Here is a 25,704-nt window from a genome sequence, read left to right on the forward strand (position 1 = left end):
ATAAAGCAAAGGTTGATGGTAGGGCTGGCAGAGGAAGACCTAGAAGGATGTATATTGACCAAATTGGAGATGTCCTTAGAAAAGGTTTATTGCGATCTACTCTGAACCGGCGTGCGTTTATGAAACGATTGATGAATGTGGAGGAAGCAAGAGAAGTGTGTCAGGATCGAAGCAAATGGATTTCCATAATGTCTGCTTACCCCAGTGGGAAATAGGCGTGAGTTTATGTATGTATGTACTATGTACCACCTTAATTGTGTTAAGAATTTATAAAAAAAGAAAAAAAAAGAAAATTATTTATGAGCATTTTATATTCTATTATTTATTACATATTAAAAATAATAATGTCCACTAATTATAACATTTTTAATTGTAGGTATGTTGATACCAATATTTGTTTGCAGTGAATTTAAAACGCCTCGTCTTCATGAGGAGGACTTACTGTCACAATCGTCTGATGAGAAGATGGATACGGGCTCCGAATCATTCAGGTTTGATTTTTAATTTTTTTTTGTCCTTGTTATCTGCCATCAGTCGTTTAATAGACTATTATCAGATTTGTTCTGTTATTTTCACTGTTTTGAACTATACAGCCAGCACTGCATTGTCCATTAGTCCGTAAGTACATTCGCACGTTTCAGTCTTTTTATGTCCCATGAGGATAGGAGGGAGTTGGCTAAAGGATTAGGATGGTGGACCAATTTAATTTAGTCGTCAGTTAGTTAGTATGCATGTTCCACCTTAGGAAGGTCCTAAGGTGAAAAGGATTGTAAGCACAGGGAGGGTTAAAAACGCCACATAGAAGCAATTCATCTAAAAAGCAATATTGCTATTCGACATTTGTTTGCATTGTGCACTTATTTTTATATGCGCAAATGTCAAATTGCAATATTTTTAGATGATGTTTTTCGATGGGGCCTTTTTAACTCCCCAGAGTTCTTATAAAGATTCCGTGAGAGCCGGTGGGTTCGAAATATGCACAAAACGAGCATAATATAAGAGGCAATGATCGTATTATAAAACTTTCCACATCATTCATTGCTTCTTTGGTATCGCGCAACCAACACTAGCCCCTGCGTTACTAAGTAATGGACGGCGGGTAAATCGATTTAGCGGTCCAGCCAGGAATGTCTTCTTCACACGCCGCCGACGTGAATTATACAGGTTGTTAGTGACAGTATTTTGTTTCAGATCCCAGGACACCCCAAATTCTATTCTCTCTTCAGATTTCGAGGATAAGAGCGAGTCTAACGTCCTTCGCCTGCAGAACCCTGGCAGCGACGTCCTCAGGTTGTCAGAGCCCGAGAAAAACGACAACCTGCCGAAGATTACCCAGAAAGACTTATCAGACAGCTTTGTGAAGAAAATGTCCAACTTACACCTGGATTCTCCTCTCGAAAATAGGCCTAAACACCTTGGAATAAGCCCGCCGAAGTTCAGCTCCTCGTTAGTTTTGACCACGAATCACCCTTTAATGGTGTCCAGTCCAGACGATTACCCGGATGTAATACCCAAAAAGGCACCAAAAGGACTTGAAAATGAGGAAAAGGATTTGAGTCTGTCAAGCATTGAAGACGAAAGGGCTGCTGACACTAATGGCTATGAGTTCTACAGCCCCCATATGAATACTTCGAAGAACAATTTGTACTTCAGTGAAAATTTCACCACGGCGGAAAGCAATATGCTGAGTGATTCCAAGATAGATTTCACTCCTCCGGATGTTGCCAGGATAGACCAGCAGAGGAGGAAGATTATACCAAGGTATTATTTTTTATTTTATACCGTTACTGGTACTGATACTATACCGGCCTTTATTATAATAAGTTTTCCAAAGTCAGACGACACTTCACTTCGGAACAGTTTCTCAGTATAATACGGCCCAACTCTTATTGCTAGTAGAATCTTCATTTCTTTTTACAAACATATAGGTACTTATTCTTGCAGAAACCTCCTAATTTAATTTTAAGTTATACCTATCATTTTCTTATCCGCCGAAAAGGAAAGGGACGGATGACGTTCTCGGGTTTATTGAGGGGAGTGCCTGTGTTCAGCAGTGGGATGTATAGGTACATGTATAGGCTATTTATGTACTGTAATCAGCACCATTGTCATGCCTAGCAGTGAAATAACCTTGAATGAGACCTTCCCTATAAATAACACAGATTCGTGGAAACACCAAGAAAGCTGGATAATGCGTCGCGTAAGGAACTCACGCCGCATAGGGTTCTAGGCCGTGTGGTGGACGGCCATAGGGACGATAGTGCCATATCCAAGTATATCGAGGAGAGAAACAAGAAGCTCTCAAACCACAGCACGCCGAAGCCTTCACAGGAGGACGCTGATGTTGCCGCCAGCAGGGTATGTTTAATGTTTCTTTTTGTAGAATTGGTTTAATTTTATTAACAATTACATTTATTTTTTCAGAAATAAAATTAACTTTAGACAATCATAACCTAAAAAAAGTTACAAAGGATAAAAAACACAAAAATATTATAAAATAAATATATTTTTTCACTTATTTAAGAAATAATAATTGTTCTTTATTTAAATATTTCTCGCGCATTTCAAATTCCCGCCCTTTCAATTTGACATTTAGGAAGGACAGACCGAACGACCGCCATATTTAAAAATTAAAAACTATAACCATTTGTACTGTTTGTAAATGTTTGTATATTTTTCATTCGAGTTTGGTTGAAAAAAAAACACTTCCTGTCCGTCCCGATTCCCTCGCAGATGATGCCCAATGTTTTCAAAATTTTATAGCTAAACAGAATTAAGTTAACAGCACACGTCAAATGGGGTGCATACCAGCGAGATGCCAATTTGATTCGTCCGGTTTATCGTTTTTACTTTTTATTTTTAGGTAGCCGAATGGTGTGAATCAACACATATACGTACGGCGCCCAACTTCGATCTACCTATAGAACTATCTACAAATATAGCCATCACTAATGTAAGTACATACATAAATTCACATCCTTATTCTCTAATCGGGTCAGCCAGGCGGATTAATTGCCTAGAACGCCCTCTAGTGCCCATCGAGATGTTCACTCGACTCTTCCGCCACTTGACACGGTCTCGGCTGAGAATTTTGGTGTTTTAACTTGACATTTACGTCCTCGACATGCGGATTTTACTGTAATATACTGTACTCTACTGTAATAGACTGTACTAAAAGGTAATAGACTGTATTGTACTGTAATGTACAGTACTATAATAGACTGTACTGAAATGTAATAGACTGTATTGTACTGTAATGGACTGTACTGTACGGTAATAAACTGTACTGAAATGTAATAGACTGTATTGTACTGTAATAGACTGTATTGTACTGTAATAGACTGTACTGTAGTATAATATACTGTACTGTAACCGACTGTATTGTAATAGACTGTAATATACTGTATTGTACTACTGTACTGTAATAGATTTTTAATTTTTGCCAGGATTTGGGTTCCCCAGACGTGATATCCTCTTCGACACAGGAAGACAAGTCTGCTTATCAGGCGTTGTTGGATCCTTACACGGGCAGCGTGGCGCTTCGCCCTTCGGCACAGCGGAACCCCAGCGATCGACGTCGGAAGATACAACTTGTAAGTAAAATCCATACTAATATTATAAATGGAATAGTGTGTATATGTCTGTTTGTTTGTCCGTCTTTCACGGCAAAATGGAGCGACGAATTGACGCGATTTTTTAAGTAGAGATAGTTTGAAGGGATAGAGAGTGATATAGGCTACTTTTTGTCTCTTTCTAACCCCCCAATTCCCTTAAATGTGGCGTGGAACGCAATTTTCAAGGTAGAAAGCTAAAAATTTGTATGCGGACTATTGGTGAGTAACAAAAAAAATCGTGCATCATTTATTTGTGGAAATATGCCCCCCCCCCCCCCTTCAAAGAGGGGGTGAAACTTTTCGCATGTAGGTTGGAAGCTAAATTTTGGTACATTAGGAAAGGGAACCGTGTCACCCCGAATTTAACGCGAGCGAAGCCGCGGGCTGAAGCTAATCAACTTGTACATTCGTATAATACCAACTCTGGAATCTGACAGAGGGCAGTAGTAACTGTCAGTACTATTCAGAGGCGTAGGACAGGAGTCCCATTACGGCTTTGAAATAGACTACCTTGGGCGCCATCCCACTCGCCTCAGACAGAGTAGGTACGGTCACGAGCATTAATATGTATACACTTTGGTTCCATATCACATTAACTTTTTTGACAAATTGAACTGTTAAGTCTCACTAAATGTCAAATGTGTTAGTGCGACAGAGTCCTAAAGTGGGTACATTATATTGCTCATGACTGTACTGCGGAAGGCAAGAGATCTCTACAGCGCCACCTACAGTTTTTATGGGGAACGTAGCTTTTAAAGTCCCTGATTGGGTTATCAAAACAGCCAGTTTAATGTCTCTGGTAACGGCCTCCGTGGTCCAGTGGTTGAGCGTTGGGCTCACGATCCCGAGGTCCCGAGTTCGAATCCCGGTGGGGACACATCACAAAAATCACTTCGTGAACCCTAGTTTGGTTAGGACATTACACGCTGATCACCTGATTGTCCGAAAGTAAGACGATCCGTGCTTCGGAAGGCACGTTAAGCCGTTGGTCCCGGTTACTACTTACTGATGTAAGTACGTAGTCGTTACATGAGTCATGTCTGGGGCCTTTGGCGGATCAATAGTAACCCTGACACCAGGGTTGATGAGGTTGGTAATCCACCTCACAACCCACACGATAGAAGAAGATGTCTCTGGTGTTAGGCGTTTTCTGGAGTTATTGAAATTAGTGTGAAGTGTGAGTTCATGTTTTAGTGTAGTGTAGTGTATAGTATGTGTAGTATATGTTAGCACAGTTTACTTGGAAACAGTTGACCGTGGGAATGCGACCGCCATTGTTATACGACGCTTGCGCAATAACAGAACGCAACCAATGTTTGAAAAACAACTTTTCACATTACTTCACTGAATTGGATACACTTTTTACATACATACTTACCTAATGTGGTGGGCAGACCCATAACCAGTGGTCTGCTGTACTAGGGAATGTTTCCAAAGTGAGACAGTGAAAAGGCGCAAGAGTTATGTAAAACCACAACTTAGACTTAGGGCAGATAGGATCAGAGTCCGCCCTGTAGTTCCGGGCGTAAGAATAGGGCTATGGTACCCTCTGCCTGTCATAAAAGGCGACTGAAAGGGGACACTGGCGATCGTGGTTGGTAAGGGCATGATCTCCGGGAGGGATGGCAATGCGACATGGCCTCGCATTGCTGTAAAATTGGGATGGCGTAGTGGTGGAGATCTACCCCGGGATGCGCTTTAATAAAAACAAGTGCAAGGGGAGCACCGGTGCGTTCGACAGAGATCCCGGAGCTCCCTGACATGCACAGCTGAGGGCCATCGTAAAAAGAGATAGGATCAGAGTACAAGAAAGAACAATTTGATTATTTGGCGGCGAGGGTGTGCTGCCGCCAAAGGATGTTTTCGTGGTACCGAACTGAGCATAGTACCCCGCTAGCCACAAGTTGATAGTGTGACTAGGGATCGACGATCTAACGGCGTTATGTTGGAAGTTGTATATATGCGTCTTGCTGTGTAAACTTCGATATCGCGTTTCACGACTGCTTGAAGACTGCATTATTGAATGTGGCGCCATCTGTTGCATGCAGGCGGAACTAGGTGGCCAACTAGTTGGGTACGCCACAACTAAATAAAACAGCCAGTTTACTATTAAACAGTTATTACGTCAGGAACGTCGCTCAGTGGGTAGGCCCGCTACAAGGTGGACCGACGATCTGGTGAAGGTCGCGGGAAGCCGCTGAATGCGGGCAGCGCAGGACCGATCGTCGTGGAGATCCTTGGGGGAGGCCTATGCCCAGCAGTGGGCGTCGTACGGCTGATGATGATGATGATGTCAGGAACATTCCCACTTTGGGAACTTTCCCGGGAACGGCACATGACTGGCCATAACTGATTACTTCAAACTAAAACCAATTAACGTAAGTTCACGACTATATTCCCAAATTGGGGTAATCAGAGGTACATCAAGATGAAATAAGCACCCACGCCTCACCGAGTTTCTGTTAGACTAACGTGATAGGTGGTGAGCCGTATCGCCGTCTATAATGGCCGAGCCAACTGTGTTAGTGAAAACTGCACTAATATTTTGTTGTAGCCCCCAGAGGAAGACCGGTGCAGTCTGGACAGCGTGAGCGTGTCTATGGACTCTGAGGACGAGCCCCCTGAGCCCCCTGAGATCCCCGAGGGGCCTGAGGACCGGCCGGCCAGCGACGACGACACTAAGAGGTGAGAGCCCTAAGATATCACTTCACTCTTGCCATATTTCATGATTCTAGGTCTAAATGTATGAGAACAAGGTTTATCTCTGTCTCTTTGGATTGCATTGATGTAGGAGCTTCATAATTTTACAGCTTCAAGGGACCGCAGCCATAAGTATTTATTTATTTAACTCACGCTACTAAGACCCATACAATATACCTTAACCTAAGAATATTATAATTAAAATATTAAACTATTTAGATATCAAAATATATTATAATATACAGGGTGTTTGTGACATCGTAACGAAAACTTTGAGGGATGATTCAGGCCATGATTCTGAGTTAATGTTAAGTGGAATTTTCCGTCGCAAAAGTATGGAACAGAAGTTGTTAAGTAGCCTGTTATTTTAGTTGCTCTCATATCGTCCCAGGTCAAGGTCATCGAACACGTGTAGCGAGTGCAGCGACCCGATACCGGAGTACTCGGCGGCCGAGGAGTACCACAATGAGCGCTCCTACATCACCGTCAAGACTGGCCACACGCACACCACCTGCGACATGAAGGTACGCAATACCAAACCATTAAAAAAATCATTTAAAAAAAATGTTATTAAAAAAAAACAATATCATTTTAAATTTTTTTTTTCATTTCATTTGAATCATTTTTTCGGCCGCCTACGAAACCATTGCTATGTAACCAGTTACATGAGAAGAAAAAATGTCTTGCTACGAAACTAGTTACGTACAAGGAAATACCAGGGAAAACTGTGCCGGACCCAGCTAGTGTTGAATCATCTTACTTGTTCGGACAATCAGGAAAGAAAGAAAGAAAAAAATATTATTTTAGGACACTACAGACACGGATTACATTTATACAGGGTGTTAGGATGGGTGACCACAAAAAAAAAAGAAGTTTTCATCTCGAGCTCCTCCGTGCTTCGGAAGGCACGTTAAGCCGTTGGTCCCGGCTGCATTAGCAGTCGTTAATAACCATCAATCCGCACTGGGCCCGCGTGGTGGTTTAAGGCCCGATCTCCCTATCCATCCATTGGGAAGGCCTGTGCCCCAGCAGTGGGGACGTTAATGGGCTGATGATGATGAGTGGTGTTTATTTGCAGGTGATCGAGCCGTACAAGCGGGTGTTGTCCCACGGCGGGTACGACGCGCAGGGCTCCGCCATCATAGTGTTCAGCGCGTGCCACCTGCCGGACACGGCGCGGCCCGACTACCGATATGTCATGGACAACCTGTTCCTGTAAGTATGAACAATAGTTAATGCTCAAGTTAAACCCAAAGTTAATGCCAAAGTTAATTCCAAAGTTTAATGCTAAAGTTAATGCCAAAGTTAAACCCAAAGTTAATGCCAAAGTTAATTCCAAAGTTTAATACTAAAGTTAATGCCAAAGTTAAACCCAAAGTTAATGCCAAATTTAAACCCAAAGTTAATTCCAAAGTTAATGCTAAAGTTAATGCCAGAGTTAATGCCAAAGTTGGTCCCGGTTACTACTTACTAATGTAAGTATATAGTCGTTACATGAGCCATGTCAGAGGCCTTTGGCTTAATAATAACCCTGGCACCAGGGTTGTTGAGGTTGGTAATTCACCTCACAACCCACACGATAGAAGAAGAACATATTTGTCAACATTTCAGTTACGTGGTTTGGAGCTTGGAGCGGCTTATCGGCGAAGATTATGTCCTCATCTACCTCCATGGGAGCGCGGGGGCGCGAAGGTTGCCGACCTTCCGCTGGCTTCACGAGTGTTACAGACTTATAGATCGGAGGTAACAAACATAGCGATAACTTACTATATTAGTACGGCCTCTGTGGTCCAGTGGTTAAGCGTTAGACTCACGATCCGGAGGCCCCGGGCTCGAATCCCGGTGGGGACATATATCTAAATATATAAAAGGAGAAACTGACTGACTGACATATCAACGCACAGCCTAAACGGGTAAACGCAGGCACTTGAAATTTGGAAGGGACGTAGCTTAGGTACCGTAGAGGTGCACTAAGAAAGGAATTCCCGAAATTCCCATGGGAACGGAAATTAGCGTAAAAAATCCTTCCACGCGGACGAAGTCGCGGGCAAAAGCTAGTTATATATAAATTATTCAATTGTATAACAATATTTTATGTTTATTTACTTTTTTAAAGAACGTCTAGGGCCCTGTGCCGAGGTTTTTGTTGCAGCTTCTTTTCCCCGGCTATACAGGTTGTGAGAAGCTGCAGTAGTTTTAGCCGGATGAGACGTTCGTTATGTAAAAATTGACGATTCAAAGTGTAACTATGTTACCTACTGAATAAAGATATTTTTTTAATTTGGACTTAAAAATTAGATAGTGTCTACAAAAATTAGCACCATTATGACATAAGAACTTACAAGGACGTACATTGACCAAATGGAAATGACTCAATCTAATATAGAAATTTAAAATTACGAATAATTAAAACATTTAAAATTATAACACAAACACTAGTCAGTCTAAAATACCGCCCCCTCTCGTACCCGGTTCAAAGGTGCCCATTATACTGGCCGCGTTACCGCGCACTATTGCCAAGGAAACCTGTTGAACCAGGAACGAGCTGGCGCGGGGGTCACTACCGCGGTCCCTCAAGCGCCTCCCCAAAACACGAATAAAATCCTTGGCCGCCGAGCACCACACACCCGAAGTCTCGACGGCAAAAGGGACAAAATCGTGGGTCCGCGTTAAGTCCCCGTATTTCGCCAGCTTTTGGCCAAATTGGAGATGTCATTAGAAAAGGTTTAGTACGATATACTCTGAACCGGCGTGCGTGTATGAAGCGATTGATGAATGTGGAGGAAGCAAGAGAAGTGTGTCAGGATCGAAGCAAATGGAATTCCATAGTCTCTGCTTACCCCGGTGGGAAATAGGCGTGAGTTTATGTATGTATGTATGTGTTATGATAGATTTTATTATACTGTGTATTTATTGTTTTTTTTTCCATTTCAGATTACGCAAAAGTTTAAAGCATCTGTATTTGGTGCATCCGACGTTTTGGCTCAAGTCGTTTGTGGTGCTCACCAAGCCATTCGTCAGGTAAGAATTTAAGAATATACACATTTTTTCTTGAGGTCGATGGTCGTACTTATCAACCCTGTTATCAGGGTTACCATTGAGCCGCCAAAGGCCCACGGTTTTTTTTTAATAATATCGTCACTGAAAAGCCGAAATTACGTAAGCGCCAAAATGCCATTTCAAGAAAAGTAAAGTATTTTTTCGTTTTTTATCATTACCTTTTATCCATTTATGCAAAGGTTGTCCATTGCTGTACAGCGAGGAAATGCGGCTAGTGTAATGGGCACCTTCGCGCCCGGATTAGTCAGGGGCGGGCTTTTTGACTAGAGCAGTAAATAGCATTATTTTTGTTAATAATTTATGTCATTTCGTGTTTAGATAAATACACTTCTCATCAAAAAAATCGAAACACTTCCGTTTTCATTGTTTCTGTCCGAATTTAACACAAAAAAGAATTCATACGATGAAAAAAAATACATAAATGTATAGCTGGCAGTTTGGCCATTACAGTAATAAGCGAAAATTCTAAATTCAAAATTAGAATTTCATTTATTTATCTTATAAACGAAATGAATCACTGTTTTGAGACAAATGTGTGTTTAGGGTTGGAGTACATTTAGCGTTTAAAAACTAAAAATTGGCGCCTATCCTTAAACTTTTTGTTTTTTATTTCAATACTGTGACTTTGGGACGTCTGAAAAAAGGTTTTTTTTCTAAAACGTATGGATACTTCGCCCACAGAAGCCGCCCAAGTTGTGGCATTGCTGGATTCTGGCCTTAGTCAGCGTGTTGTGGCTGCAAGACTGCATCTAAGCCTGTTATCTGTTCATAGAGTCTATAAACGTTATCGGGAGACTGGTTTGTTCACGCGCCGTTCAGGATCTGGCAGGAATCGGGTCACTTCTGAGCGAGATGATCGATTTATTGTAACAACTTCTTTAAGAAATCGACGCCTTAACGCTTTTCAACTGCAGCAGCGGCTTCGTGTTGTACGAAGGGTGGCTGTAAGTGACTCTACAATTAGAAGAAGGTTGAAGGATCGTGGACTGGTACCGCATAAGCTAGCAAATGGGCCGAAATTAACTGCAGACCATCGAAGAGCGCGCCCTAACTTTGCACGTGAGCACCTAAATTGGTCATACCTACAGTGGAGCAAAGTTCTATTTTCTGATGAGTGTAAAATTATGCTGTATGGTAACGACGGAAGGAACAAGGTCTACAGAAGAGACGGAGAACGCTATGCACAATGCTGCATTGAAGAAAAGGTCAGCTATGGTGGCGGTTCGTGGACGGTTTGGGGAGGAATCAGCGCCGACGGTAAGACAGAGCTTGCTTTCGTGTCTGGGCCACGTCTGCCTGCACTAAACTGTCATCGGTACGTCGAAGAGTGTCTCGAGCCTCATGTGATGCCCTATGCACATTTTATTGGCAACGGCTTCATATTCATGCACGACAATGCTAGGGCTCACACCGCGGGCGTCGTACGAGATTATCTTAACGAAGTCGATATCTCTATTATGGAATGGCCAGCAAGAAGCCCGGACATGAATCCCATTGAACATCTGTGGGATGAATTAAAGAGACGAATTCGAGGAAGAGATTCTGCCCCAGAAACACTTAGCCAGCTGCAAGATGCAATCCAAGAGGAATGGGACAATATACCACAGCATGTGATCGTGACTCTCATCCGATCGATGAAGAACCGTATGGAAGCAGTAATTAGAGCTCGGGGAGGGAATACAAGTTATTAAATAAACGTTTTTTAGCTTTTTTTTTCATTTACGTGTGTTGTTTTATCCATTTCCTTTATATTCCATACGGAATAAAAATGACTCATTTAACAAAATACGAAACCTATGAAAAATTCATTTAAATTTAGAACATTAACATTAAGATTTGATAAGCTCATATTACTCACTATTAAACGACATTTAACATTTATTCCTAAATGTACACATTTTTCTGATAATCCTGACAAAACGTAAACTTGCAAGGTGTTTCGATTTTTTTGATGAGAAGTGTATATGTCGTAACAGTGCAGTGTCGTAACATCATCATCAGAATGGAGGGTGGGCGTTAGAAGACAATAATGGCCGTCAATAGTATCACAATCATTTTATTTACTTCCACATAGTTTTTGTATCACGATTAAATAAAGTCACAGCATAAGGAACACACTCACGGCAACGTCACGGTATTCGTAACGGTTACACAGTCTCTCGTTATCTAGCGCGCATAAGGACGTTAGCGCGAAGGGGCTACTCGCCCTCTACTTGCCCTCCACCACCCATGGTTCCTAAATCGGACCGAATCATCGGGACACGTGCTCTTTTCCGATCACACTTTCTTGACGTCCCTACAAGTTATAGGTGAGCGACTATAGCACTCCACTTTCCGATCGTAATTATTCGACACGTCCGTTCATGACGAAGGTTCGCGGCAGACTGTCCGACTAGAACGGCAGTGCACGTCCGCTCGACACGACGACTCTGTGGTGACTCTCTCGACTTCACCCCGCTCTGCTCGTATGCCACCTGACGTCGGAGCGTTGCAACTTCATGATGGAAGTGTTGCAACTTCATTGTATTTTCCGATTTGATCAATTTCTCTTCTTTATTCATAACTAACTCCGACATATATTTTATTCAATTATCCAATTTAGATGACGTCATCGTAAGATTACATTGTTTTTTTTATGTCTAGCAATAGATATCATAACATGGACTACTATTTTAGGATATTTTGGCGCTGTAATTATGCCTTTCCAGTGACGATATGTTGTCTAGTCGGGTCTAGACAACTGCCATCAACTGCCTACCAAGCGACATCTGGTATCATAAAAAAATATCAGTTGGGTCTTCTATCGTGTGGATTGTGAGGTGAATTACCAACCTCATCAACCCTGGTGTCAGGGTTACTATTGAGCATACTATACAAAAAATGCCTTTTTCCTTCTTAGATTCTATAATTATCACTTCTCTTTCCTCCAGCTCGAAATTCTTTCGAAAGTTGAGCTACGTAAGCAGCTTGGAACAGCTGAGCAGCTTAGTACCAGTGGAACCCAACGCTATCCCTGACTTGGTGCGTCAGTTCGACCAGAGACGATAGGAGGTACTTTAGATAAAAGGGACCACTTGTGCTATAAGAACATGTTCTCGTATAGTTTGTGAGGTCAATGTACGACCCCATCAAATTCAAGAATATCTTTATTCAGTAAGTAACATAGTTACAGTTTGAATTGTCATTTTTTACATAACGAACGTCTCATCCGCCTAAAACTACTGCAGCTTCTCACAACCTGTATAGCCGGGGAAAGGAAGCTGCATCAACACTGATGTCAGGGTTGGTGTTGCCAAAGGCTCCTGACACGGCTCAGTGGTCATTGGTAGTATTAATAGGCCAAAACTTTTGCGCACTTAGCAAAGTGTCTTCGTAAAAGGTGCTCGTCGCGAAAAGGAACTTTTCAAAACGAGCACTTTGTATAAAGTGCACTTGGCAAATGTTTATTTCGCAAAACGCGCGCTTCGCAAGTTGTGCACTTCGCGAACAATGCACATATTCACTTCTTATTGTATTTTGAGACCATAGTTTTAATGCATTTCAAGTGCTCGTTTTGCTAAGAGCTCATTTTGAAAAGTGCCTATTTTGGGTGCGCTTTTCGCGAAGTGCCCATTTGCACTTTTAAACCGTGATAAGTACCTGATCATGTTCCGTTTTTCTTTACTCCCCGTTCGTGCAATATCGTGAAACAAAAAACACAAGTTGTCCCTTTCGTTGTATCATTAACCATCTCTGCAATAAGAAATATCAACATAAAAAAAAAATATTCAGAATTTTTTTATGCATGTCAAAGTAATAAAATTATATTATAATTGTACAAAATTGGGTAGTTTCGTAGGTCAAAGATAAATTATGAAATTCTGATTACTAAATAAAGACAGATCTAGGCCGCCCAAATTGTGTTTATTCATGTGTTTTGTCTGATTGTTGAAATTTTAGTTCTGTGCAATAAAGTATATTTGATTTGATTTGATCTAAAGGTGACAAAAGTATAAAGTATATTTGATTTGATTCGATCTAAAGGTGACAAAAGTTTTATATTTTCTATTTATTTTATTTATGAATTTTAGTAAAGAATAATGTAATAATAAGTGTGACATTTTGTCACGTTTTTCTATGACGTCACAGGTTGTTTTTTCATACAAATTCCATAGCAGTTTCGTGTTTTGACGTTTAGTAAAAAGTAACTGATTTGACTTGTTAGAAACTACCCTATTAGTACATAATTGTTTTAATGTATAATGCCTATTGGCGTCGTGGGTTTGAACAAAGTCACATTGAATTTAATATGTATAAATAAACGGGGGACAGCCTCCGTGGTCTAGTGGTTAGAGCGTTAGGCTCACGATCTGGAGGTCCGGGTTCGATTCCCGATGGGGACATTGTCGAAATCACTTTGTGAGACTGTCCTTTGTTTGGTAAGGACTTTTCAGGCTTGAATCACCTGATTGTCCGAAAAAGTAAGATGATTCCGTGCTTCGGAGGGCACGTTAAGCCGTTGGTCCCGGCTATTAGCCGTAAAAAAACCTCCACCAACCCGCAGTGGAGCAGCGTGGTGGAGTATGCTCCATACCCCCTTCGGTTGATTGAGGGGAGGCCGGTTGGAGTGTACCTAAGGGGGCACCATGAGTTGGGACTTAGAAACATCATCATCATTACCAGCCCATTATCCTCACTGCTGAGGCACGGGCCTTCCCTATGGATGGCTAGGGAGATCGGGCCTTAAACCATCACGCGGGCCCAGTGCGGATTTGTGGTCATTAACGACTGCTAATGCAGCCGGGACCAACGGCTTAACGTGCCTTCCGAAGCACGCAGGAGCTCGAGATGAAAACTTTTTTTGTGGTCACCCATCCTATGACCGGCCTTCTATGTCCGGGACTTAGAAACATTTTGATCGAATTTGTATGAGCCGTAGACATAGCCAGCCACGATCCTCAGATATGAGTTAAGAGAGACCGACCCAAGAGAGATACATTTATCGTATTGTTCAATGTGACTTTGTATCAAATTAAAATTTCGGTTCACTAAATACAACGAACATATATTTATGCCAGTATTAATTGTGTGTTTTATTACTATTAGTTTCTATATTAATTTGCCATTTGTTTAAGTTATACGCCAACTGTTGAAATGTATTACGCGCAACGCGGTGTTAAAATTGTATAAACACATTTTCTTTTCGTCGCAAATATGTCTTTTTCAATATCCTTGTCTATAGTGAAACCCATGTAAAAGCCTTTTTTATCAAAAGATAAAACACATTCCGATGTGTTTTTTTACGTTCTGATGTGACTTTTCACGTTCTAATGTGATTTTTCACGATCTGATGTGATTGATCACGTTCTAATGTGATTTTTGTCAACAAAGCCTCGCAGTAGACAAGCTTGTTTCAATCCAGGTAAAAATTGTGGTCTCAAAGAGGGACTTTCCAAGTTACATTCCCCAAAAGTAATATAGATGGCTTTGTCCAGATTTAACTAGATAATTACCTATTTTCTGACTCCTCGGGGACATAATTATTCAAAAATATTGTGTAATGGCAGAAGCCATTTTATAATTTGTAATTGGGACATTTTGCGACAAAACCCTTCTATCCAAAACACATCTTTTCCAAAACTGATCTTCGTCCCTTTTCAACCCGCGTAGTGCGAATTATACTTTAAGCCGAAGGCTATAATAACTCTTAAATCGACCAATTAATGTTGTCAATATTTATATTTTTAATCCATTATTTAAAATTATAAATGCGAAAGTACCTCTTGACGCCTAAACCGCTTGACCGATTTGGATGAAAATTTGCACATAGAACCCCAAGGTTTTAATTTATCATACACATCGAAACTATTTACTATTCAATTGTTCTATGTTCTCTAATATAACGTAAATAAAATATCTTCTCTCTGTTACTCCACTACGCTTCTCCACTGTGGATTGCAATATAAACATTGGCAACATGTAATTGGTTTTAGATGTATATCATATTATATATTAAGAATAATCTCAAAAAGCTTTAATGAAAGCCAGGCGGAGTTGTATTCATATAGATAGATTAAGTTATTGTATAAAAATGTTTTTTTTTTTGGTCGATATTTGCTCTATGTGCTCTTTTTGGGTTCCCAAACTTTTTATCGCGGCGCACTTAGCTTCCAGTGTTATTATAAAACGAAGACTGAAAGATAAAATAGGTTAAAAAAAAAGAAGTCTCGCGACCGTGGCGCCACTGTCGCAGATTCTGCATAGAACTATTATGACTTGTCAATTAGTTCCATTAAAATCCGTCGACTTGTGTGGCGTGCAATTTGAAACCTAATTTATCTTTAGACTTCGTTTTGTGATAAACCGGTTAGTATTATGTCTCGGTGCCCCTAGCTAGTCGAATTAGGGTACAATGATATTAGACAGGTAGTTATAGAAGTACTTCGAAGCGCCCCCTATTTACTCTCTAAGGCTCATATTTTGGGAACCCTTGGCTGGGTTATATGAACATGAAAATTTTTTAAATAAATCTCACACGTTCATAAACAAAATAGTTTTTCAAAATGTATTTTTTTTATGAATGTAATATTGCCATATATAATGAGAATATAAATCAAGTTAGAAATTAATTTTGTTGTAAATTCGAAATGGTGGTTTAGTATCTATATAAAATAGGAATAAAGGTTGATTTTCTATGTTATCATTTAATAGAAAAAATAAAATTGATAATATTTGCCGTCATTATTCAATCTATTGAGCGATGCAAAAGAACATTAAATTATTCCTATATTATGTACATATACTATATATTTTTTATACTTTGTCTTATTTGAAATGATTATTCGTACCCGTTAATTTCATTTGGTTAAATAATTTATATTAAATACATTAGTTAATTCATAGATACCCAACCCTATGAAATGTCAATAGGAATCCCACGGACATTAGGAAGCCATATTTTTATTAAAATAAGACAAGTATAAGAAAAGATATATTATAAACAGGAAGGAAAAGTCGTAGTTATTGAATTGAAAAATGTTTTATTTCTTTGCAAAATATTCTTTTTTTTGTAGTGTTTTAGTCTGGCCTGGTGGCAATGGTCTCTGCAACAACGCCAGGCCAAAAAATCACAAGAAAAAAATAAAAAAACGGATATGGTATGGTGGCCAACCCGCAGTGGAGCAGCGTGGTGCAGTCTGCTCCATACCCCTCCGGTTGATTGAGGGGAGACCTGTACTCAGCAGTAGGACATAGGCTGTTTTATGTTTATATTATTTTATGTAACAATATTCTGCAAATAGAGGAAAAGCAACTGTCAATTCACTAACTACAGGACGCGCCACGAAAGAAGTTCCGCGGATTTTAATGGAACTAATTGACAAGTTATAATTATTATATGCAGATACTGCGACACTAGCGCCGCGGCCGCGGGACTTCTTTCGTGGCGCGGGTTGTACGATTTTTGCTTCCAGTTTAGTCACCAAATATGTTTTAGCTCGCACAAAGCTTGCCTACAATCGTACCTAGTGAGTGCAAACAGTAACACAAATTATGTATATCAAGCAATATCTCTTCTTATATCTATAGAGAAGCACTTTATGAAATTTTACTTCAAAAATGTACCTTACAATATGGAAATATTTTTGGAAATAAATTGTAGAGCTTAGAAGAAATATATCAAAGAAAGTGAATATTATAACGTGTAAAAAATAAGTATATTTTAGTCCAATTTAGTGTAAAATGAAGTTTTATTGTCAAATGTATTAAGACCCTTTTTGCATTTAAAAATATGGTTTTGTGGCTTGAATATGGTGGGCTTAAAAAAGTGGATGGAATTTAATTTTAGTTTAGTTTGACTACTCTAAAAATATTGGCGTGCGTTTATTCTTAGCGCAAAAAAGAGATGTTACCAGTTTTAGAAGAGTCAAATGAAAATTAAAATAAATTTAAGTTAGTTTTGTTTTCCATTTGTCGCTAATGTAAATCGATCGATCAATCGATATGTACAGATCGCATTTAAAGAAAAAATAATATATTTGATAATAAAAATAATATAAAGCAAGCACAATAATAAGTGTGTGTGTAATATAATAAAATAAGTAGATAAATGAAACGATAGCGTTTACAAAAAACATAGGCATTTATACAACATTCCAAACAATATGTTGCTTATTGAATGGTGCTTTTATTTTTCAATAATGTTTATAAATAAGAGTCAACGTCGATTATGACTTTTGATCGGACGACAGGATGTCATTGGTCACGTTTTTAGCCATAATTTGATAGCCGATTGTTTTATTTCAAGTTATCAATTTGTTGGAATAGAGATGGGCAAGTGGACGGTGAAAAATACCAAGAAAGGGGCATTTGTATATTTGTATCGATATTTTGTTTCGTCCATTTTATATAGCGATACGGCTCACCACCTATCACGTTGGTCTGACGGGCTCAATGAGGCGTGGGTACTCAGTTCGTCTTGCGATGGATGTACCTCTGACCAGCCCAATAGGGAAAATAGTCGTGAGCTTATGTAATGTTGTATTACTAGTTTTGTATTTCTAATTCAGCCTATCGTCTGAACTGAAGTCTATAGTTGGCGTTAGTACTTGTAAGTTTCGATTTTAAACTCAGAATTTAAGTATCACTTACATTTAAACTTATTTTAAACGCGGTTAATTGTTTTGTGTTTATTTTTTTTTTTCAATACAGTCATCATCACAAATTTAACTTTAGCTACTTTAGCATTATCAATAGGGTACTTGACTGATTTTGTTTTTCTTTTCATCAATCTACTAATTATGTTTTGGGGTAAAATAAGTAACTGCGGGGAAAAATAACTAACTGCGGGTAAAAATAACTAACCATGGGGAAGAATAACTAACCGCGATTAAAATAAGAAACCATTCACTTGAGATACTCGTCCATACTGCCTACTTTTCCTAATATCTTCGACTGTAGACGACCTTGAAGCACACAGAGGGGATGCCGCAAGCGTTGCGGGTTCAGCCCAGACACTCCCTACAAAAATCTTGTTATACCTGTGTACGTGCGAGCGAGACGGACAGTTCGCGCGCGCTCCTTTACTCATTAACGACTTACGGCTTTGATAATGTAGTGTTTTCTATAGTCATCATCATAGTTTAAAACGTTTTAAATCGATTGTTGTACGATACCGACCCCGCCGGCGTGGTCGACAATTTCCCTCAATCAGCGCTTATCGCTATCGACCCACTAGGGTGGATTAATTCTTTCAAATATTTTTCCTCTCAGACGACGCCCTGAGCCGAGGTTCGCGTCCAACTGGGCACCCTCAGGCCTGTTGTCTTAAACGTTGTACCGGGTTAGAACCTTCAGCGCTCCCCATTTGTCCGGCCAAGTAGTTAATGCCATCGAATCACGTCAAAAAAAGTTTGTTTTACATCTATAATCACAGCCCTAAACCTACCTCTGTGTGCTCTTATTTCAATAATTGAGTCTGAAGTAAAACTCTGTACCAATCTCGCAATATTAATATAAATTCTAAACGCACTTTTCTTGTCTATAAATAAGTATCATCCGTATTCTGAGATGATTGAACCTTCTCCGACTCAGTCCAGTTGAGGCGACCTCAAGTCTTCCTCGAAGTCAACTCAAGATAGCTATTCTTAAACGGAGCCTCAGCCTTAACTCGAGTATGGCATGACGTCATTCATTTCGTATTATCATGTTGGCAGTATGCGCGACTCCAGTGAGTAAAGTCCTCAAGTCGAGGACGTAAATCTAATTTTATTTTAAGTTATAGCTGTCATTTTCTTATCCGCTAAAAAAGAAAGGGACGAGTAATTGACAGACAAAATTTACGGAACACACGACAATATTGACTAATATTGAAAATCTAAAACAAAAGATTTTACATCGACCAATAATTCGACAGAATTAAGTTGACAGCATTCCTTTTAAAATTAACAGTTGTCAATCATCCGTCCCTTTCCTTTTCGGTGGATAAGAAAATGACGGGTATAAGTTAAATAAAATTAGATGGTGTGTAAAGAAATTACCACCATTTACCTCCTCGAATTGAGGACTTTACTCACTGGAGTCGAGCATACTGCCAACATAATTAAAACACACAATAACGGGTTCTTACGGGGGTTTATGATAATACCCGCGTAAACTTAAAACAATGTATACTGCCAACATGATAATACGAAGCTGTGGCCGAGTCGAGTGGAGGCAGAATGGAGTGAACATCACAGAATGCGAGTGTAAGTAAATAATTGTGAATAGTTGTTCATAGCGCGCGTACGTGTGAAGTAAAATTCACGAGAACAGGGGGTTAAAATGGCCGCATCGAAGCAATTGGATCGTGTACATGAGCAATATAATGTACCCACTTTAGGACTCTGTCGCACTAACATATTTGACATTTAGTGAGACTTACAGTTCAATTTGTCAAAAAAGTTAATGTGACATGGTACCAAAGTGTACATATGCTCGTGACCGTACGTAGCCATGTCAGGGGCCTTTGGCGGTTCGATAATAACCCTGAGGGTTGATGAGCTCGGCCTCACAAACCACACGCTAGAAGAAGACTGGAGAGGATTTCTATGTTAATATAGAAACTGAATAACACGATCGACCCTAAAATTAAACCTTATAATTATGATTTCTCGTGATTTTTACTGTAGAGTGTTATATAAATGTGTGAATTATGTGTGTGTAGGCGTTTTTGATGAATATACCGGGTGTAGAGAGGGTAGGTTGATCGGTTTTATATTTTTTATTTCTGCACAACTGGGGGGTTAAAATGGCAACATCGAAGCAATTCATCTAAAAAAAGCAATATTGCTATTTGACATTTGCATTGCGCACTTACCTTTATATGCGCAATTTTAGATGATTGCTTCGATGTGGCCATTTTAACCCCCCTGTTATAAATATCTCCTCATATGCTCGTTTTGTGCATCACCGGTTGCCATACGCTTTTTCATCGGAGCCCTGTTTGTGTCATGTTTCTTTTCTTAAATATTTTTATTAATTTTGTTTTATACTGATCTAAACTACCTTCTTACATTCGCTAGAAGTTATTGCCAGTGAGTTATCGAATACCTAAAATTAAGTACAAATATAATGTTTTTACCTATTAACGAGTATAGGTTCATTCTAAATTGTTCCTTTTTTTAATACTTGTGTTTAATTTCGAATAGAATATAGTAATACATAATTCTTGCTAGTTTTTGAAACTTTTCGGTTCTAATATTTTAATTTGAAGCCGTGAAATTAATTACTTGTGTAAGGATTAGAGTACACTTCCAGAGCAAATAATTTTGTGTAATTAAAAATGTTTTAAGTATATTTTATTGTTAATTTTTTAATGGAGCTAATTCAAGTACACAGCATCGAATTTTACTTTAAGTTATACCTGTCACTTTCTTATCCGCTGAAAAGGAAAGAGACGGGTAATCAACAGTCAATATTAGGCAGAAAATTTACATTGGCCAATGGCCCCGATTCCTGCAGACATCTCTTAATTTTACTTTAAGTTATACCTGTCATTTTCTTATCCGCCGAAAAGGAAAGGGACGGATGATTGACAGCTCTTAATTTTAGGAAGAATGAGTAAATAAATGAATAACCCGGGCGAATTTTTAGACGGTTGTTTTAGATTTGTGCTTAAAATTGACGTGTGTTCCATAAATTTTATGCTTGTCGATTACCCGTCCCTTTCCTTTTCGGCGGATAAGAAAATGACAGATATAACCTAAAATAAAATTAGATGGTATTTACAGGAATTAGCACCAATATCCTGACAAAATAAAGTTGACAGCACATGTCAAATGGATTGCACACCAGCGAGATACCTATTTGATTCGCTCGGATGATTCATTAATTCACTAATTCACTTTAAAATTAATAGCTGCCGATTATGCGTCTCTTTCCTTTTCGGCGGATAAGAAAATGTGTGAATATCAAAATGTCAAGTTTGGTGGCGAACTTTCATATAATTTTTTTGTAAAAAATTGGGTTCCGACATGAAAAAGGATAGTTCTAGTTGTTTCGAGGAACAAGTTACCTCGTAGCTAGAACTATCCTTTTTCATGTCGGAACCCAATTTTTCACAAAAAAATAATATGAAAGTTCGCCACCAAACTTGGCACATTTTTATATTCACCCAAATAATTTAGTAATTTTAAAGAATCGTTTCTTCTCAAAATGTAGCAAGAATTGTGAGGAAAAGAAGCAATACATTCCTACGAATTCGAAGGACGTCTCCTAAAATTATTATTGCAGTATTTCTTACTTTGTAATATGGGATTTTTTATTAATAAACCATGTTGATGCAGTAACATTGCTGTTTTATTTAAATACATAGAAAACACCCGTGGTCCAGTGGTTAGAGCGTTAGGCTCACGTTGTGTAGGTACGATTCCCGATGACATTATCGAAATCACTTTGTGAGACTGACCTTTGTTTGACTGGACATTGCAGGCTTGAATCACCTGAATGGCCAAAAAAGAAAGACGATTCCGTGCTTCGGAAGGCACGTTGTGCTGTTGGTCCAAACACCACCAACCCGCAATGGAGCAGCGTGGTGGAGTATGCTCCATATCCCCTTCGGTTGATTGAGGGGAGGCTTCTGCCCGGTAGTGGAATGTGCATAGGCTGTTTATGTACAAATGCAACCTAATACTTATTGTTTCCTCTAGTTATTAAATAACTTGTAATATATCCCTACATTGATTTAAAAGATATTTTGTTGTTGCAGTTTCATGTCATTTTTCAATACTTACCCCTATTTCTCCTTAGCCATAACACTGCGAAATTACATAGATTCAACAACTTTTAAGTTTATCCATGATATTACGTTGAATAAATGATTCTGATTCTTAAAATCTGATCCCTAATAGGTGACCAGACCCACAAGGGTATCCCTCCCTATGGTTATCTCTTTTTTCACAGGGTCTGCATATCTAACCTGAAGATTTTACAAGTTCGTTTTTTTACTGAAGCGACTGCCTGTCTGACGTTCTAACCCGAAGCATAGAAATAAGGAATAATGCTATGTACTTACCTGAAAGAAAAACCAGTCCAATACACATATTTCCACTTTTTATAGACATATAGACAACATAAAAAAAAATGTATGTTACAGGCAAATTTACCAAAAAAACTAAAAAACATCGGTTATTTAAAAATGTGACAAATACGGGTATGTATAGCGATCTGCAGATGTAGTACCAGAGTAGCATAAGCTTGTAGGAGTTCTTCAACATCAAAAGGTCTTTGTTCAACATATACGCAGCCACTTTTGTTTAACAGGTGACAGAACAATCACGTCACTTTCGCACTTGGCTGTATTCTATCTTTCTGTCCTGTTCACTGACGTGAGCGCATGTTTGTGCGTAGTTCCGCTACTCAACAGTAGATGGCGTTTAGTTTAATTATAATATACGTTCCTAGATGTCGCTAGTCCTGAAAATTTCATCTTTAATCTTATTGTACTGATAAGCGTAGGGGTTTCATGACAGCGGGGCAAATTTTTATTATTTATAATTGCTGTACGACGAACCGTTTTCGAGATATTATTATTAATTATTGCTTTCAGCAACTGACCACTTTCAGGGGCTGGTAGAAGTTAGTAAAATACGGAATTATAATATATCCATAGTTAGTCATATAAATATAGCATCTTGATAAATGCGACGACTGCGGGTTCCTGCAGCGATCTGCAGATTCTGTACTAGGACAGCAGAGACTTGTAGGAGGTCGTCAGATACAGCCAGGTATTAATGCTTGACAGACCAGCCCTCAGAATAAAACACATCTCTTTCGCATTGGGCCGTAAGCTATCTTCTGTCTCTGTTGTCAAATTAATCTTAAAGTAGTAGTGCGGGTGGTTTAAAATTTTGTGGCTTCACATCAACTCTTGATAGACTAGCTGTCAGAATAACCCATGTCTCTTTCGCACTAGGCCGTACACTATCTTTCTGTCCTACTCACTGGCGTGAGCGCATGGTTGTGTGTAGTTTCGCTACTCTACAATAGATGGCGTTTACATTAATTATAATAAACGGTCATAGATGTCGCTAGTTTCCTTTGTTTCGTCGTTCGCTGCACAAGTCGCCTTCTATTGATGTATGAAGTCCTGGTACTCAAATGAATATTTTGGCGTTTAGCAGCGTAACTTCGTCTCTCGTTTGGGATTAAGTATCGATCGACCTTATCAACCCTGGTGTCAGGGTTTACTATTGAGCCGCTAAATGCGGCTCATGTAACCTTTACGTGCACTCCGAAGCACGGATCCTTCTTACTCGCGGAATAATCGGGTGATTAGACTGCAATGTCCTAACACTCCTAACCAAACTGATTTTTGTGATGTGTCCCCAACGGGATTCGAACCCGGTAACTTCAAATCATGAACCCAACACTCAACTCAGGATCACAGGGGCCGCAAATCTATTACTTACTATTAAATATTATTCTATTGTTGACAACCTTGTATAAGGTTTAACAAAATAGTATTATTATTTATTACTTTTCATCTTTTTAATTTATAATTTGTATTTCGACATGTGTTTTTTTATAACATTGAATAATATTCCTATAATAACGTGAAGTGGGTATTAATAAAAGCAGTATTTTATTTAATAACTACGACACACAGTTCACACGACGAGAAGCAGAAATTATTTTCGCATTCATTCAATATCTATTTCTATACTATTACATATTATTTTTATTACAAAGAAATCATTTTCTATATTTTTGTAAGTCTAAATAAAAATAGAGAAAACGAACGATAAGTTTTACTTAAGTGAAGCAAAATCACAATTCTAATTTGGTTTTATCACAGCGATTTACAGATTTTGTACTAGGATAGCAGAGGTTTGTAGGAGTTTGTCAAATGCAATCAACCGGGTAGTAATATTTGTGAGACCAGCTCTCAGAACAATAGACATCTCTTTCGTACTGGGCCGTAAACTATCTTCTGTCTCTGTTGTCAAATTAATCTTAAAGTAATGCGGGTGGTTTAAAATTTTGTGGCTTCCCATCAACTCTTGATAGAGTAGCTGTCAGAATAACCCATGTCTCTTTCGCACTAGGCCGTACACTATCTTTCTCTCCTACTCACTGGCGTGAGCGCATGGTTGTGTGTAGTTTCGCTACTCTACAATAGATGGCGTTTACATTAATTATAATAAACGGTCATAGATGTCGCTAGTTTCCTTTGTCTCCTCGTTCGCTGCACAAGCCGCCTTCTATTGATGTATGAAGTCCTGGTACTCAAATGAATATTTTGGCGTTTAGCAGCGTAACTTCGTCTCTCGTTTGGGATTTTAAGTATCGATCGACCTTATCAACCATTGTGTCAGGTTTACTATTGAGCCGCCAAATGCAGCTTATGTAACCTTTACGTGCACTCCGAAGCACGAAACCTTCTTACTCGCGGAACAATCGGGTGATTAGTCTGCAATGTCCTAACACTTAAGCAAACTGATTTGTCCCCAACGGGATTCGAACCCGGTAACTTCAAATCATGAACCCAACACTCAACCACTGGTCCACAGGGCCCACCAGCACTTATTCTATGGTTATGTCATAAGAATATTACTTTTATTCTATTGTTGTCAATAATTGCAGTATTAAAATACCTTTTAATAATGGTCTATCCGAAATAGTTTAATTTGTATCGCAACGGTCTTCTCTAATAGTGTTTTTTATATCATTGAACAATATTCATATAATAACGCGAAATTCGCATTCAATTTAATATCTATTTCTATGCTTTTTATTATTATGATAAAGAAATCATTTTCTATATTTTCGTAAGCGTAAATAAAATACTGAGAAAACGATATTCTAGTTTTACACGACTAAGTGAACCAAAATCAAACAGTTCTAGTTGGTTTCATCACAGCGATTTACAGATTTTATACTAGGATAGCAGAAGTATGTAGGAGTTCGTCAGACACAGCCGGGTACTAATATTTGTGAGACCAGCTCTCAGAACAATACACGCCTCTTTCGCACTAGGGCGTAAGCTATCCTTTCTCTCTGTTATCAAACTAATGTTAACGTGGTGGGTAGTTTAAAATTTTGCTACTGTCAGCAACATTTGAGACCAACTGTCAGAACAATACACGTCTCTTTCGCACTAGGGCGTTGTACTATCTTTGGTCTGCTCATTGTCGTAGGCGCATGATAGTGTGTAGTACCGCTACTGAACAATAGATGTCGTTTAGTTTAATTACAATATACGTTCGTAGATGTCACTAGTCCTGAAAATTACATCTTGAATGTTATTGCGTAGGGGTTTCATGAAAGGGGGCCAATTTGTATTATTATTGCTGTACGACGAACCGTTTTCGAG

The 25,704-nt window shown here is 39.1% G+C and overlaps 2 protein-coding genes across 4 annotated transcripts in view; both read left to right on the forward strand.

Moving 5' to 3' along the window:
- The window catches only part of LOC126378477 (aldo-keto reductase AKR2E4-like), a 305,847-nt gene that overhangs the window by 187,074 nt on the left and 93,069 nt on the right, over positions 1–25,704 (forward strand). The window lies entirely within an intron of this gene.
- LOC126378393 (uncharacterized) overlaps positions 1–25,704 on the forward strand; it is a 263,924-nt gene that overhangs the window by 9,865 nt on the left and 228,355 nt on the right. The window contains exons 3-13 of one of the 2 annotated variants that reach the window (XM_050026719.1): positions 405–491; positions 1,192–1,761; positions 2,163–2,358; positions 2,864–2,953; positions 3,447–3,593; positions 6,169–6,299; positions 6,706–6,838; positions 7,393–7,529; positions 7,926–8,057; positions 9,249–9,335; positions 12,305–12,469. In XM_050026719.1, coding sequence (XP_049882676.1) covers positions 405–491; positions 1,192–1,761; positions 2,163–2,358; positions 2,864–2,953; positions 3,447–3,593; positions 6,169–6,299; positions 6,706–6,838; positions 7,393–7,529; positions 7,926–8,057; positions 9,249–9,335; positions 12,305–12,422 — 1,828 coding nt within the window. In that variant the 3' untranslated portion in view covers positions 12,423–12,469. Of the gene's footprint in view, positions 1–404; positions 492–1,191; positions 1,762–2,162; positions 2,359–2,863; positions 2,954–3,446; positions 3,594–6,168; positions 6,300–6,705; positions 6,839–7,392; positions 7,530–7,925; positions 8,058–9,248; positions 9,336–12,304; positions 12,513–25,704 lie in introns of those variants that run through there. The other variant, XM_050026718.1, reaches the window with a different exon arrangement.

The sequence above is a fragment of the Pectinophora gossypiella genome, chromosome 26 (assembly GCF_024362695.1).
Source record: "Pectinophora gossypiella chromosome 26, ilPecGoss1.1, whole genome shotgun sequence".
In the NCBI taxonomy this organism is placed as follows: domain Eukaryota; kingdom Metazoa; phylum Arthropoda; class Insecta; order Lepidoptera; family Gelechiidae; genus Pectinophora; species Pectinophora gossypiella.